The sequence below is a fragment of the Rhinoderma darwinii genome, chromosome 2 (genome assembly GCF_050947455.1).
Source record: "Rhinoderma darwinii isolate aRhiDar2 chromosome 2, aRhiDar2.hap1, whole genome shotgun sequence".
NCBI lineage: Eukaryota > Metazoa > Chordata > Amphibia > Anura > Rhinodermatidae > Rhinoderma > Rhinoderma darwinii.
In genome coordinates, this window is record NC_134688.1 from 429217033 (window position 1) to 429229638 (window position 12606).

The window sequence follows — 12606 nt, forward strand, 5'->3', positions numbered from 1 at the left end:
ACCAAACCTTAAATGTAGATTTTGTTTTCATTTTTCCATAAATATTAGGGGATAGCAACATTAAAAATGCTTCTTTTAGAACTAATAGGATTTGTGCAAATACGCTTCAACAGAAAGTTCTGCAGTACATGCTGTTGTCTGAATTTCCATTGTTCCATTCCTCCTCTCCAAAACTCTTAGGGCCATATTTATCAAAAATTGCATCATTTTATCCAATGTCTAAAAGCTTGGCTATTTTTTTGACATATGACATATGTTGAGACAAATTTATGATTGCAGGTGCCATCACAACATAGAGTGGATATAAAAACTCTACACACCTCTGTTAAAATGCCAGGTTTTTGTCATGTTACAAAATCAGTCCAAGATGAATAATTTCAGAACTTGTTCCACCTTTACACGAGCGTGTGCGTTTTGCTCACGCAAAAAACGCGGCATTTTGCGTGCGCAAAAGGCACTTTACAGCTCCGTGTGTCATCACATAGGATGCGCGGCTGCGTGATTTTCGCGTAGCCGCCATCATTATGACATTCTGTTTGGATGATTGTAAACAGAAAAGCACGTGGTGCTTTTCTGTTTGCAAACATACTTTTGACTGCTGTTGCGCAAATCACGCGCATCCCATGGAAGTGCTTCCGTGATGTGCGCGTGATTTTCACGCACCCATTGGCTTCAATGGGTGCGTGATGCGCGAACAACGCAGAAATATGGGACATGTCGTGAGTTTTACGCAACGGACTCACGCTGCACAAAAATCACGTACTGTCTGCACGGCCCCATAGACTAACATAGGTCCCTACGAAACGCGTAAAAATCACGCGCGTTGCACGGACTTATATCACGTTCGTGTAAATCCGCCTTTAACCGGTTAAGGACTAGGCTGTTTTACAGCTAAATGACCAGAGCAAATTTCACAATTTTGCTATGCGCTTATTTAGATGACTATAACTCAGCAGGTGAATAAAGTTCATCTTTGAATTTTACACTCTTTTTAAAGGACAGATAGGGCTTTGTTTTAGTGGCATTTGTCAGTATATATCATTTTTATTTTTTTCTCTAAAGTGGGCAAAATTGGAAAAAAATGCAAGAATTTAGCAATTGCGCCAGTTTATGCTAGCATTTTTCACACACGGTATGGACCACGGACAAAATTAATCTCCTTTCACATTCTTCCACTTCTCCAGTGCATGGGGATACCAAATATGTGTGCCTTATTCACTGTGCGGGCATGTGCCAGGGCTGGGCATAAAAGGAGGCTTTTCGGCCTTTTCGGTCCAGGAATTTTGCATTTGATTTTAGAGCCGCATACTGTTTTCTGGGGGGCCTAATGCTGCTGAAACATTAGAATCACCCCATAAATGACTTCATTCGCACAAGTAGACCCCACAAGGTTTCCTTCAAGGGGTTTATCATATTTTTAGACAGTCCAGTTTTCTTCTGAAAGTTTCTTGAATAAGATGGAACAAAATAAAATTACTTTTTTTTTTAACAAATGCGTCAGTTTATGCTAGCTTTTTCACACACAAAATGGACCACGGACAAAATTCATCGCATTTCACATTCTTCCACTTCTCCTGTGCATGGGGATACCAAATATGTGTGCTTTATTCACGGGCATGTGCCAGGGCTTGGCATAAAAGGAGGCTTTTTGGCCTTTTCGGTCCAGGAATTCTGCACTTGATTTTATAGCCGCATACTGTTTTCTGGGGGGCCTAATGCTGCTGAAAGATTAGAATCACCCCATAAATTACTTCATTCACGCAAGTAGACCCCACAAGGTTTTCTTCAAGGGGTTTATCATATTTTTAGACAGTCCAGTTTTCTTCTGAAAGTTTCTTGAATAAGATGGATCAAAATAAAATTAGCAATTTTTTAGCAAATGCGTCAGTTTATACCAGCATTTTTCACACACGGCATAGACCACGGCAAAAATTCATCTCCTTTCACATTCTTCCACTTCTCCTGTGCATGGGGATACCAAATATGTGTGCCTTATTTATCACATAGAGATGTAGGAGGGCGGACGATAGAAGAAGCTTATTTCACAAATCGCTTTTTTTCAAAGCTGGTTTTACAAAACTCAACAGAGTTTCTATAACACTTCCAAAATATCTGCTCTTGAAGCAGAAATCCCAAAATATTCATCTAGGGGTATAATGGGAATTTATTTTTTGGGGTTTTCTAAAATAAGAAATTGCAGGTTTATGCAAATGGAGCTCTCCAGCAGATGAACTTTAGAGAATATGCAAACATGACATCCACCCCCCACCCATTCCCTCCCTCACCCTTCGAGTAAAATCAGGGGAAAAATAAAAACGTAATGTAGGGCAAATATATTTTCAACGAATTAACTAAAATCTAATAATTCAGAACAGTGTGGTATTTTTTAAAACATGGCTCAATGCACAGGCCTGGTTGTGAGGGACATGAAGGACAGAAATATCGGGAATCTTTGCGGTGCCCGTCTTTTTTGCAGACGCGGCACTTTTTCTGGGGGTTGCTTCTGGTTGGTGTTGGGGGAATCTTTCAGAGAGTCGCGTGACATCCTCAGACTGGGGGCATTCTCGGGTGTCCTGAACATCAAAAATGAGGCCTTCAATAATTTTTTCCTGGAAATCCAGGTATGTGTCTCTGCCTCTGTTTTTTTTGTAGAGCACAAATGAGTTGTGGATGGCCACCTGTAACAAATAAATGGCCACTTTTTTGTACCAGGTTTTAGTTTTGCGTTTTACTAAATAAGGCTGTAAAACCTGGTCGCTTAAATCCACCCCCCCCATGTACTTGTTATATTCGGACATGCTCACTGGTTTGTGCTCGTCCGATGTTGCCCCCCTTTCCCTCACTGCCACTGTTCCTGCGGTATGAATCGTGCTTAGCACATACACATCTTTGCGATCCCTGAACTTGACCGCCAGCAATTCTTCAGATGCATAAGCACAGGAGTCCCCCTTTACCATGCGCTTCCCCACTAATTGCTGTGGAAAACCAATTCTGTTTTTGCGCATGGTACCACATGCCCCAGTCCTTGCAGCATGCAAATGCCTAAACAGGGGCACACTCGAATAAAAATTATCACAGTACAGGTGGTACCCCTTGTGAAGCAGAGGCTGCATGATCTCCCACACGATCTTACTGCTGGTGGAAAGATCAGGGGGGCATCCAGGAACATTTATTGTGCGGTCCCGCCCTTCATAAATTCTGAAGGCGGTGGTATATCCTGACCCGCTTTCACACAATTTGTAGAGCTTAACGCCATATCTTGCCCTTTTTGAAGGTAGATATTGGCGAAAGCTAAGTCTGCCATGAAAGTTGAGGAGGGATTCGTCCACACTTACATTCTGCTCAGGGGTGTAGAGTTGCAGAAATAAATTATTCAGGGAATTTATTAGCGGTCTTATTTTGAACAACCGATCCCGGTTTGCATCGGTACTTGGGGGGGCCTGTGCGTTGTCATTGAAGTGGAGGAACCTCATTATTGTCTCATAACGAGACCTGGGCATTACTGCAGAATATACTGGGGTGGCTTGGGCGGGTCTTGTTGACCAGTAAGACCTAATGGAGGGCTTTTTGACAATACCCATATTTAGGGTGAGCCCCAAAATTTTTTTTAATTCCAGCAAATTGGTGGGCGTCCAATCTCTGGCATGGGTGGATGAAGGTTTCTGCCTTATATATTGAGTGGCATATAAATTTGTTTCGTGGACAATCTGATTTAGGATGTCGTCCGTTATAAATAAATGGAAGTAATCCATTTGGACAAAATTTGTATTGTCCACGGTTATGCCAGGAGCGGCAGTAAATCCGTGGATTCTAGGCCCAAAAGATGGGGCAGGTGCCCATACAAGAGCCTGGACTGAAGGGACCAGGCTGTCCCGTGCTACAGCGCTACTTGGCCCTGCTCTTTCAAGTTCTGCAGTTTCAACTGCATCAGGGACAACGTCCCCTGAAGATGAACCTGAAGTGACGCTGTCATCGTCACTACCTAAAACAGGTTCCATCTCGGACGCCATCTCTGATGCGGTCTCCGACTCAGACCACAGCATGGCGTATGCCTCCTCGGCGCTAAACAACTTCCTCGCCATAACGTAACTAACACTAACACTAACTAAACAAATTGTTTGTTTTTTTTTTATATAAAACACACAAACTAACTGCTATATATATCTACACTACCGCTAACAAAAAAATAAACCGCTATTGCTATATATATTATATATATGTGGATATATATATAATTATATACTCCCTACCTGCCTATTCTAATAGAATAAAAGATAGAAAGGTAGATATATAGAAAAAAAGATAGATGGATAGATAGATTGTATAGATAGATAGAAATCTATCTATACAGAGAATGTTTTAGAGTGTAACTGTATTTTTTGTGTAAAACTGTAACTGTAATCTTCTGGCAGCAATTCTCCCGAGTCTCTTCTTCTCCTCAAACTGAAACAATGTTTGAGGAGAAGAAAAGAGGCAGGAGATTTACTGCCAGAAAAGTCAAAATAAAACAAATGTGGTCGCTGTGATAGGTTTTCACAGCGACCACATGTTCAGGGACCATCAGATTGGTCCCTGATACTCTGCCCAGTGCCCAGAGCTGTTGGTAACAGCGTGGGCACAGGGCTGTGTGCACGCGATCGCGTGCACACTGTTTTCTATGCAGAAATGCATGTGATCGCTGTGATTGGTTGTCACAGCGATCACATGTTCAGGGGCCAAAAGATTGACCCCTGACATTCTGCCCAGTGCCCATGGCTGTTAGCAACAGCCAGGGCACAGAGCTGTGTGCACGCGATCGCGCGTGCACAGTCTCTGAAGTGCCGCCGTAAATAGTCTATACGGCGGACTTTAGAGACCCTGACCGCTGGCCGTATATTTACGGCCAGCGGTCGGGAACCTGTTAATGTCGCCCATAATCTTTACAATTCCATTGAAAAACAAACTGAAATCTCTTAGGGTGGAAAAATAAAAATAAAGAACAAAAATAATGTGGTTGCAAAAATATGCACACCCTTAACCCCTTCCCGACATTTGATGTATCTATACGCCAAAGTCGGGTAGGGGAAGTATGGAGCGGGCTCACGAAGTGAACCCGCTTCATACGATGCCGTTGTTACAGCCGACAACTCAGAGTAACTAGCGGCATCGCGCTCAAGCCCGATCCCGCTTGTTTAACTCGTTAAATGCTGCGGTCAACAGAGACCGCAGCATTTAAATCGTTAGAAAGAGGGGGGCAACCCCCTCTAACAGCTCATCGCGCCCCCCGCAACGCAATCATGGGGGGGGGGGGGGCGATGGTTGCTATGGCTGCCTGGGGGCTTAATGAAGGCCCCCAGGTCCGCCATCTTTGTACACCTATTAAGCCTTGCCTCCGGCAGGGCTTAATAATTGCCTGTCAGAATCACGATATACTGCAATACATTAGTATTGCAGTATATCGTGCAAGCGATCTAACGATCACTGGCTGAAGTCCCCTAGGGGGACTAATAAAAAAAGTAAAGATGAGTTAAATTAAAAAAAATTTGTGTAAAAAAATAAAAATATTAAAAGTTCAAAAAACCCCCCTTTTCCCATTTTCCCCCTAGAGCATAGTAAAAAAATAAATAAATAAACATAATTGGTATCGTCGCGTCCATAAAAGTCTGAACTATTACAATATATAATTATTTAACCCGCACGGTGGACGCCGTAAAAAAAAAAATTGGAATCGCAAGAATCTCTATTTTTTGGTCACCTAATCTCCCACAAAAAATGAAATAAAAAGTGATCAAACCGTCGCATTTACAGCAAAATGATATAATTAAAAACTACAGCTTATCCCGCAAAAAATAAGCCCTTGTACCACTTAATCGACGGAAAAATAAAAAAGTTGTGGCTCTCGGAATTTGGCGACACAAAATAAATTTTCTTTTTTACACTTAGGTTTTTACTTGTAAAAGTAGTAAAATATAGAAAAAACTATATATATTTGGTATCGCCGTAATCGTATTGACCCAGAGAATAAAGTTAACATGTTGTTTTAATTGCACAGTGAATTCTGGAAAAACGGCGCGAAAACAACCATGGAGGAATCGCTGTTTTTTTCATTTTCTACCCCACAAATAATTTTTTTCCCGTTTCCTAGTACATTATATGGCAAAATAAATGGTGCTACGAAAAACTAAAACTCGTCCCGCAAAAATCAAGCACTCATAGGACTATATTGACGGAAAAATAAAGACGTTATGGCTTCTGGAAACTGGGGAGGATAAAACGAAAATGAAAATCTGAAAAAGGGCTGCGGCGGGAAGGGGTTAAACTAATACTTTTTTGAATTACCCTTTGACTTTTTGACAGCATTCAGTCTTTTGGGTAGAAGTTTATCAGCATGGCACATCTTGACTTGGCAATTGCTGCCCACTCTTCCTTGCAAAAGCGCTCCAAATCTGTCAGATTTCGAGGGCATCTCCTGTGTACAGCCCTCTTCAGGTCACCCCACAGATTTTCAATGGAATTCAGGTCTGGGCTCTGGTTGTGCCATTCCAAAACTTTGATCTTCTTCTGGTGAAGCCATTCTTTTGTTAATTTGGAGTTATGCTTTGGTTCATTGTCGTGCTAAAAGGTGAAATTCATCTTCATCTTCAGCTTTTTAGCAGAGGCCTGCAGGTTTTGTGCCAATATTGCCTGATATTTGGAACAGTTCATAACTCCCTCCACCTTCACTAAAGCCCCAGTTCCAGCTGCAGAAAAACAGCCACAAAGCATAATGCTGCCTCTACCATGCTTCACTGTGGGGATGGTGTTCTTTTGGTGATGTGCAGTGTTGGCTCTGCGCCAAACATACCTTTTGGAATTATGGCCAAAAATTTCAACCTTGGTCTCATCAGATGCGGACAAGTATCCCACATGCTTGATGGCAGACTTGATGTTGGTCTTTGCAAAACATAGCCGGCTTGGATGTTTTTTTTTGTTAGTAAAGGCTTACATCTTGCCACCCTACCCCGCAGCCCAGACATATGAAGAATATGGTAGATTGTTGTCACATGCACTACACAACCAGTACCTGCCGAAAGGTCCTGCAGCTCCTTTAATGTTGCTATAGTCCTCTTGGTAGCCTATTTTCATCTTGTCTTTTCATCAAGTTTTGAGGGACGTCCAGTTCTTGGTAATGTCTCTGTTGTGTCAAATGTAATCCACTTCTTGATTATCGTTTTCTGTGTGCCATGGTATATCTAATGCCTTGGAAATTCTTTGGTACCCTTCTCCTGACTGATGCCTTTCAACAGTCAGATCCCTTTGATCTGTTGTAAGCTCTTTACGGACCATGGCTTTTATATGGGGTTACTCAGAATCACTTGAAATAATGGCAGCTGTGTACTGAGTACTATTTAACATGAGTTTAAGTGTGTTTGACTAATTCTGAACACAACTACATCCCCAATTATAAGAGGGTGTTCACACTTTTGCAAACACATTGTAGTTTTGTTATTTTTATTTTTCCCCTCTAAATGATTTCAGTTTGTTTTTCAATGGAATTGTACAAATTATGGGTCACATTAAAGGTGGAAAAGTTCTGAAGTGATTCATCTTGTACTGATTTTTGGGCATGACAAAAACCTGGCATTTTAACAGGGGTGTGTAGACTTTTTATATCCACTGTATATCAGTGCAATTAACTTTCACACGGGCTAAAATGACGTAATTTATATTTATACCAAGGTCTGTAGCCCACATTTATTAATCAGTTCATGACAGTTTTTTCCATAAACTATGCCTTAAAAGTTGCAAATCATAGCGCACAAAATGTAAAGTGAGAGTGTTTGTGAATCCCTGTCTATTACATAGTGCACTCAGCTACATGTATGGGCAGGTGAAAGGTTCTCTTTAATACTATAATACTTGACTTTCAATGCATTTAAAATTAAAAATTAACTATGTTTTCAAATAGTCTTAGTTAAAAATGTCTTATTGTTTTGTGTGTCCATAGTAACAGACTACAAACAAAGCCTGTGTAGTCTGATCCTGTCATCATACTCTGTTCCATCTGTCCTCTACTTTTTAAGAACATACATTTTGTTGATTAGCAACAAATAAGGAAATGGATGGCAGTATGATTGCAGGATCTGACAACATAGACTTTGTTTGTAGTCTGTTGTTTGTAGTCTGAGACATATACTAGTCCTCAATGAATTAGAATATCATCAAAAAGTTAATTTATTTCAGTAATTCAATTCAAGAAGTGAAACTCATATATTATATAGATTGAATACACACAAAGTGATCTATTTCGAGCATTTTTTTCTTTTAATGTTAAAGATTATGGCTAACCGTTAATGAAAACCCAAAATGTAGTCTCTCAAAAAATTTTAATATTGGGTTAAAGTTGAAGATTGTAGACTCATTGCGTCACACTCTAATCAGCTAATCAACACAAAACACCTGCATGCAACTACAAAGGTTCCAGTCGACTGCGCTATTGATTCCGTCAAAACAACAGAACCCTGTCACAACGGTGACCAACGGAAACCATTAGCAACCTTTCCTTTACCATTGAGATCAATGGTGAGGGAAACGGAAGCTAAGGTTTACGTTTGCCTTTCCGTTGATGGGTTAACCTGACAGAAACCTCAGACGGAACCCATCAACGGAAGGGCAACGCTGATGTGAACAGGCCTTATATAGAGGGCCCATGTGCATGTGTTATACTGTTTGTTGGACCCTGTATCTAAGCGTACGGTAGGCTTAGATACAGGGTCCAGTAGACAGTAATCGTATACACTATAAGATTATTCTCTGCTGGGGCCTTGTATCTAAGCCTAACACACGGTAGGCTTAAAAGTGGATCATCAGCTTCAGACAGTAATATTAAACTTACCGCAGCTGAGGTCCTCACTCCATCCAGGGTCGGGATGTTGTGTGCAGCGCATAGTGTCGTGACGTCATGCGCTGTGCACATCGCTTTGACGTCAGGACCTCCGCTGCACTCCGGAAAGAGGGGGTAAGTACTGTCAGTTACTATAGTAACAGTAAAGTAACTTTTCATTGACCTGGTGTGGGGGGACGCGGGCCCCCCTAGCTTTGGGGCCTGTTTGCAATTCCTACCATCGCGACCCCTATAGTTACGCCACTAGTCCAAGCACAAAGGTACCTGTAGCAGTTCAGACAGTAGTAACGGCTATGCTCAGATGGGACCTTGGCAACAGACACCAGCCGTGGAGTAACACAGCAGGCGTGGCCGATGGTACAACACGACTCCAACTATCTAAGGCACAGGTACAACGGTAGCACGGGATACAGGATACAGGTATGGGAACACTGGGAACAGGATAACACTAAGTGACCATTTGCAAGACTAATACGGGTAAACACAACAACGCTCAGGCAATGAGTAAAAGGGCAGAGCCCTTTTTCTAGTCCAGGGTGATCATGGGTTAATTGATGATTACCCTGGATTATTTTCCCTATGGGATACAGCAGAACGGAGCGGAAGTGAGTGCTGGCCTCTACTGGGGAGGAGATGCGGACCAGCACTCGCAGATCCATGGCTTCGGCCTCGGTGGGTGAGTAATCCCGAGGGTCCGCGGCCGTGGACGCTACACATAGGAGCTGTAGACACAAGAAAGTAGATTTTTTAACAAGACTGTTTGCATAGTTGCTTCATTATTTTTTATATACCAAAGTGTTCATAGTTACTCTTTAATTTTATTGCTTCTACTCTTAAAGAGCACCAGGGACAATGAGCCTATATCCACGCCTCCGCTCTGTAACCATATTTCCTATCATGAAATAATCATAGGGGATGGTGCAGGTCGTCTAGGAATTGCCAGAGGCTTCATTTTTTATGTGATAAAAACCTTTTACCTTGGTTTTGGTTTTGTTTTTTTAAGTAGAAGAACAAATTTCACCTACCACTCCATCCTGAATATGTGACGCCACCACATCTGACTGACTTCCTTGAATGTTACCATCTTGCTGTTCCTGAACAACATAACTGAGTATATTTTCTTCCAAACTGGAGCTGATACGAACTGATAGTTCATTGTAAATGGCACCTGGAAGCGAGATAATTCCATCTATGACTATCATTTATAGTGTGTAACATTATCAGCACACATGATACATACTGTATAAAGTCATTTCTGCTAGCGTTCGCAACTTCTCAAGAATAGTCTTGACTTCTAAAGGTTCCCATACACATGAGACAAGCTCAGGCAAACCTGCTGATTTCAGGGAGGTTTGCAGATTATCCAATGTGTATGTGGGCCATCCAACTGAATTTTAACATGCCCAATCCTTTGTTCCCATGGGAGATAAGCTGATGCCAGAGAAGTCTGGAACAACAGAGGGGTCTGGCATCAGCCCACAAGCCAACCGTACATGTTTATGACAGAGTCAGAAGAAATAACTGTTGGCCGACAGTGATTTAATGTATATGGCCACTTGTTACAGTCAAGTAATATATGTGGATTCGCAAGGCCACAATCCGTTTGGTGCTGACTAGATTGGGGTGCAAAGACTAAGGGATCCCCTGGTCTTCACCGCTTAAGGAGGAACATATTTATGAATAAGGCCAAGGTAGGGAACAAGGTCAGAGTCAGTAGCAAAGATCAGCGACAAGTGCACAGAAACAGGAGCCAGGAACGGTGAGTACCTTAATAAGCAGGCAACATGTTACAGCTGAGGTCCCCTTTAAATAGGTCGCCAAGGCCTGATGTAATCTTTGGGTGTCGGTTGCCTTGATAAACTGACTGCGCCAAGCAAGCAAAAAATGGGAGCCTCCAATTCACCAGGACAACGGTAGAAGGCAGGAGCCATTGTCGGAGCAACGAAGGCGCCAGGTTGCCGAGCAACCGTCGGCAGCAGCTGCCAGCAGGGACTCTCTTAAGGAATCGGGAGTGGTGAGTAACACCCCCTTTATAGCCACAAATAGCATAGTCATTAAAAAACACTTGGCGTAGCTGGACAACAATTAGCATAGTTTAGATAAATCTAGTGACACTACAGTTTTTAGGTGCAGGACAAACTTGTGGAGAACTTCCAGTCAAGCATTTTGGCAAATTATATTAAGTAGCCTAGGGAAGGAGTGATGGAATATTTTGTGTACAATATTACTAAGAAAAAATAGTTTTGCTTAAGTCATATTCCATAAAGGGGGCATAAAATACATAAACATACAATAAAATGCTCAGGATCTATACAGACCCTGTTTACTTGTGTTGTGAGACTCCATGGAGGTTCCAGTCAATTTTGATGGCAAGAATAGTGCAACATACAGCGCCATTCTTTCCATCAAAACAACGGAAAGTTAGATGAAACCCTAATGGATCCCATGTAAGTCAATGAGGTCCGTCAGTCACCATTTGGATCTGTCATATGTTATGAATAGAAGCAGGGGATATCATGTGCTGCCATACGGGAGACTTAGTCTATAGTGCTAATGATAATTAGCTAACCATTCATAATACCTGACTTTAGAGCTTTGGCAGCTTTTTCCAGGACAAAAATCTTTTCCGTTTCTGACAGGTCATTGAAGAAGTTGATGTTATTCTCAGTCATCTGTTGTTGCACGGCATCATATAATTTACCTGTAAATTCCTTCCACTCCTGTCAAGGCAGGAAAAGAAAAGAAATCTATTAAATCCTGTTAGTAATAAAAATTTGAAAACCTACAATTTAAATGTATAATGTGTCTCTACCCAAACCGAGTTCTTACTGCATAATATAAAGATGAGTGGCACACATTGTGCAGTATGAATGGCTCTTATAACGGCATGTTCACATGCACATAATGCTGCAAAATTTGCTGCACATTTGTCCACAGTTTGTACCCTCTAGCATTGTAAGGCCGGGTTCACATGGGTCGAATACGCTGTGTAAAAACCATGCAGCGTATCGACCTGGAAACCGCAGCACATTCCGTCTGAAAAACCACACCACAATGTATTTCGGCCGGAATTTCCGCTGTGGTAAGCAGCTTACTTTTTTTTTTTAAAGAAACGCCCATACTTACCCAGCCAGGCCATTGTCAGGGTGACGTGTCCCACCTTTGCAGTCCGGTCGGGCCTCCCTGGATGATGCTACAGCACATGTGATAACTGCAACCTGTGATTGACTGCAGAGGTTACATGGGATGAAACATCATCCCAGGAGGCTGGACTGGAGGAAGAAGCAGGAAGTTCTGGGCAAGAATTATATAGTTATTTTTTTTCTTAGTTGCGACACTTGGCTTTCTGTTGCAGGTTTTGCACCCCCATTGAATTCAATGAGGAAAACCCGCAACAGAAAAGCAATGAAACTAAGGTTTTGCTGGGGGGAGTCCCAGAAGTGTGAGCCTCCACTACTATAACTGAGGCCTGACACCCCCCAAGAATGGTAATTTTTATTGCAAATTACTCTGGTATGGAAAGAGGAGACCCCTCTGTTTCCTTCCAGCTGCATAAAACAATAATTGTTTTCACTTTTGAAACATGTTCTCTTCTTTTTTCTCTTCCCTACTCTCTAGTATTGCCCTCTCCCATCCCCATTAAATCTCCCTACACATTGTACCGCAATATGACCATGCTGACTATACAAAATTTAGCCTCTACATCTTTCCACTTAGATTATGGTTGAATTGAATATCGCTAC

General features: G+C 41.9%; 1 protein-coding gene across 1 annotated transcript in view; it reads right to left on the reverse strand.

Annotated features, from left to right (window-relative positions):
* The window catches only part of LOC142741499 (uncharacterized), a 163978-nt gene that overhangs the window by 48029 nt on the left and 103343 nt on the right, over positions 1-12606 (reverse strand). The window contains exons 2-3 of the mRNA XM_075850870.1: positions 11445-11583; positions 9889-10031 (exon numbers count right to left, since the gene is read on the reverse strand). Of these exons, the coding sequence (XP_075706985.1) occupies positions 9889-10031; positions 11445-11535 (234 nt within the window). The 5' untranslated portion in view covers positions 11536-11583. The remainder of the gene's footprint in view (positions 1-9888; positions 10032-11444; positions 11584-12606) is intronic.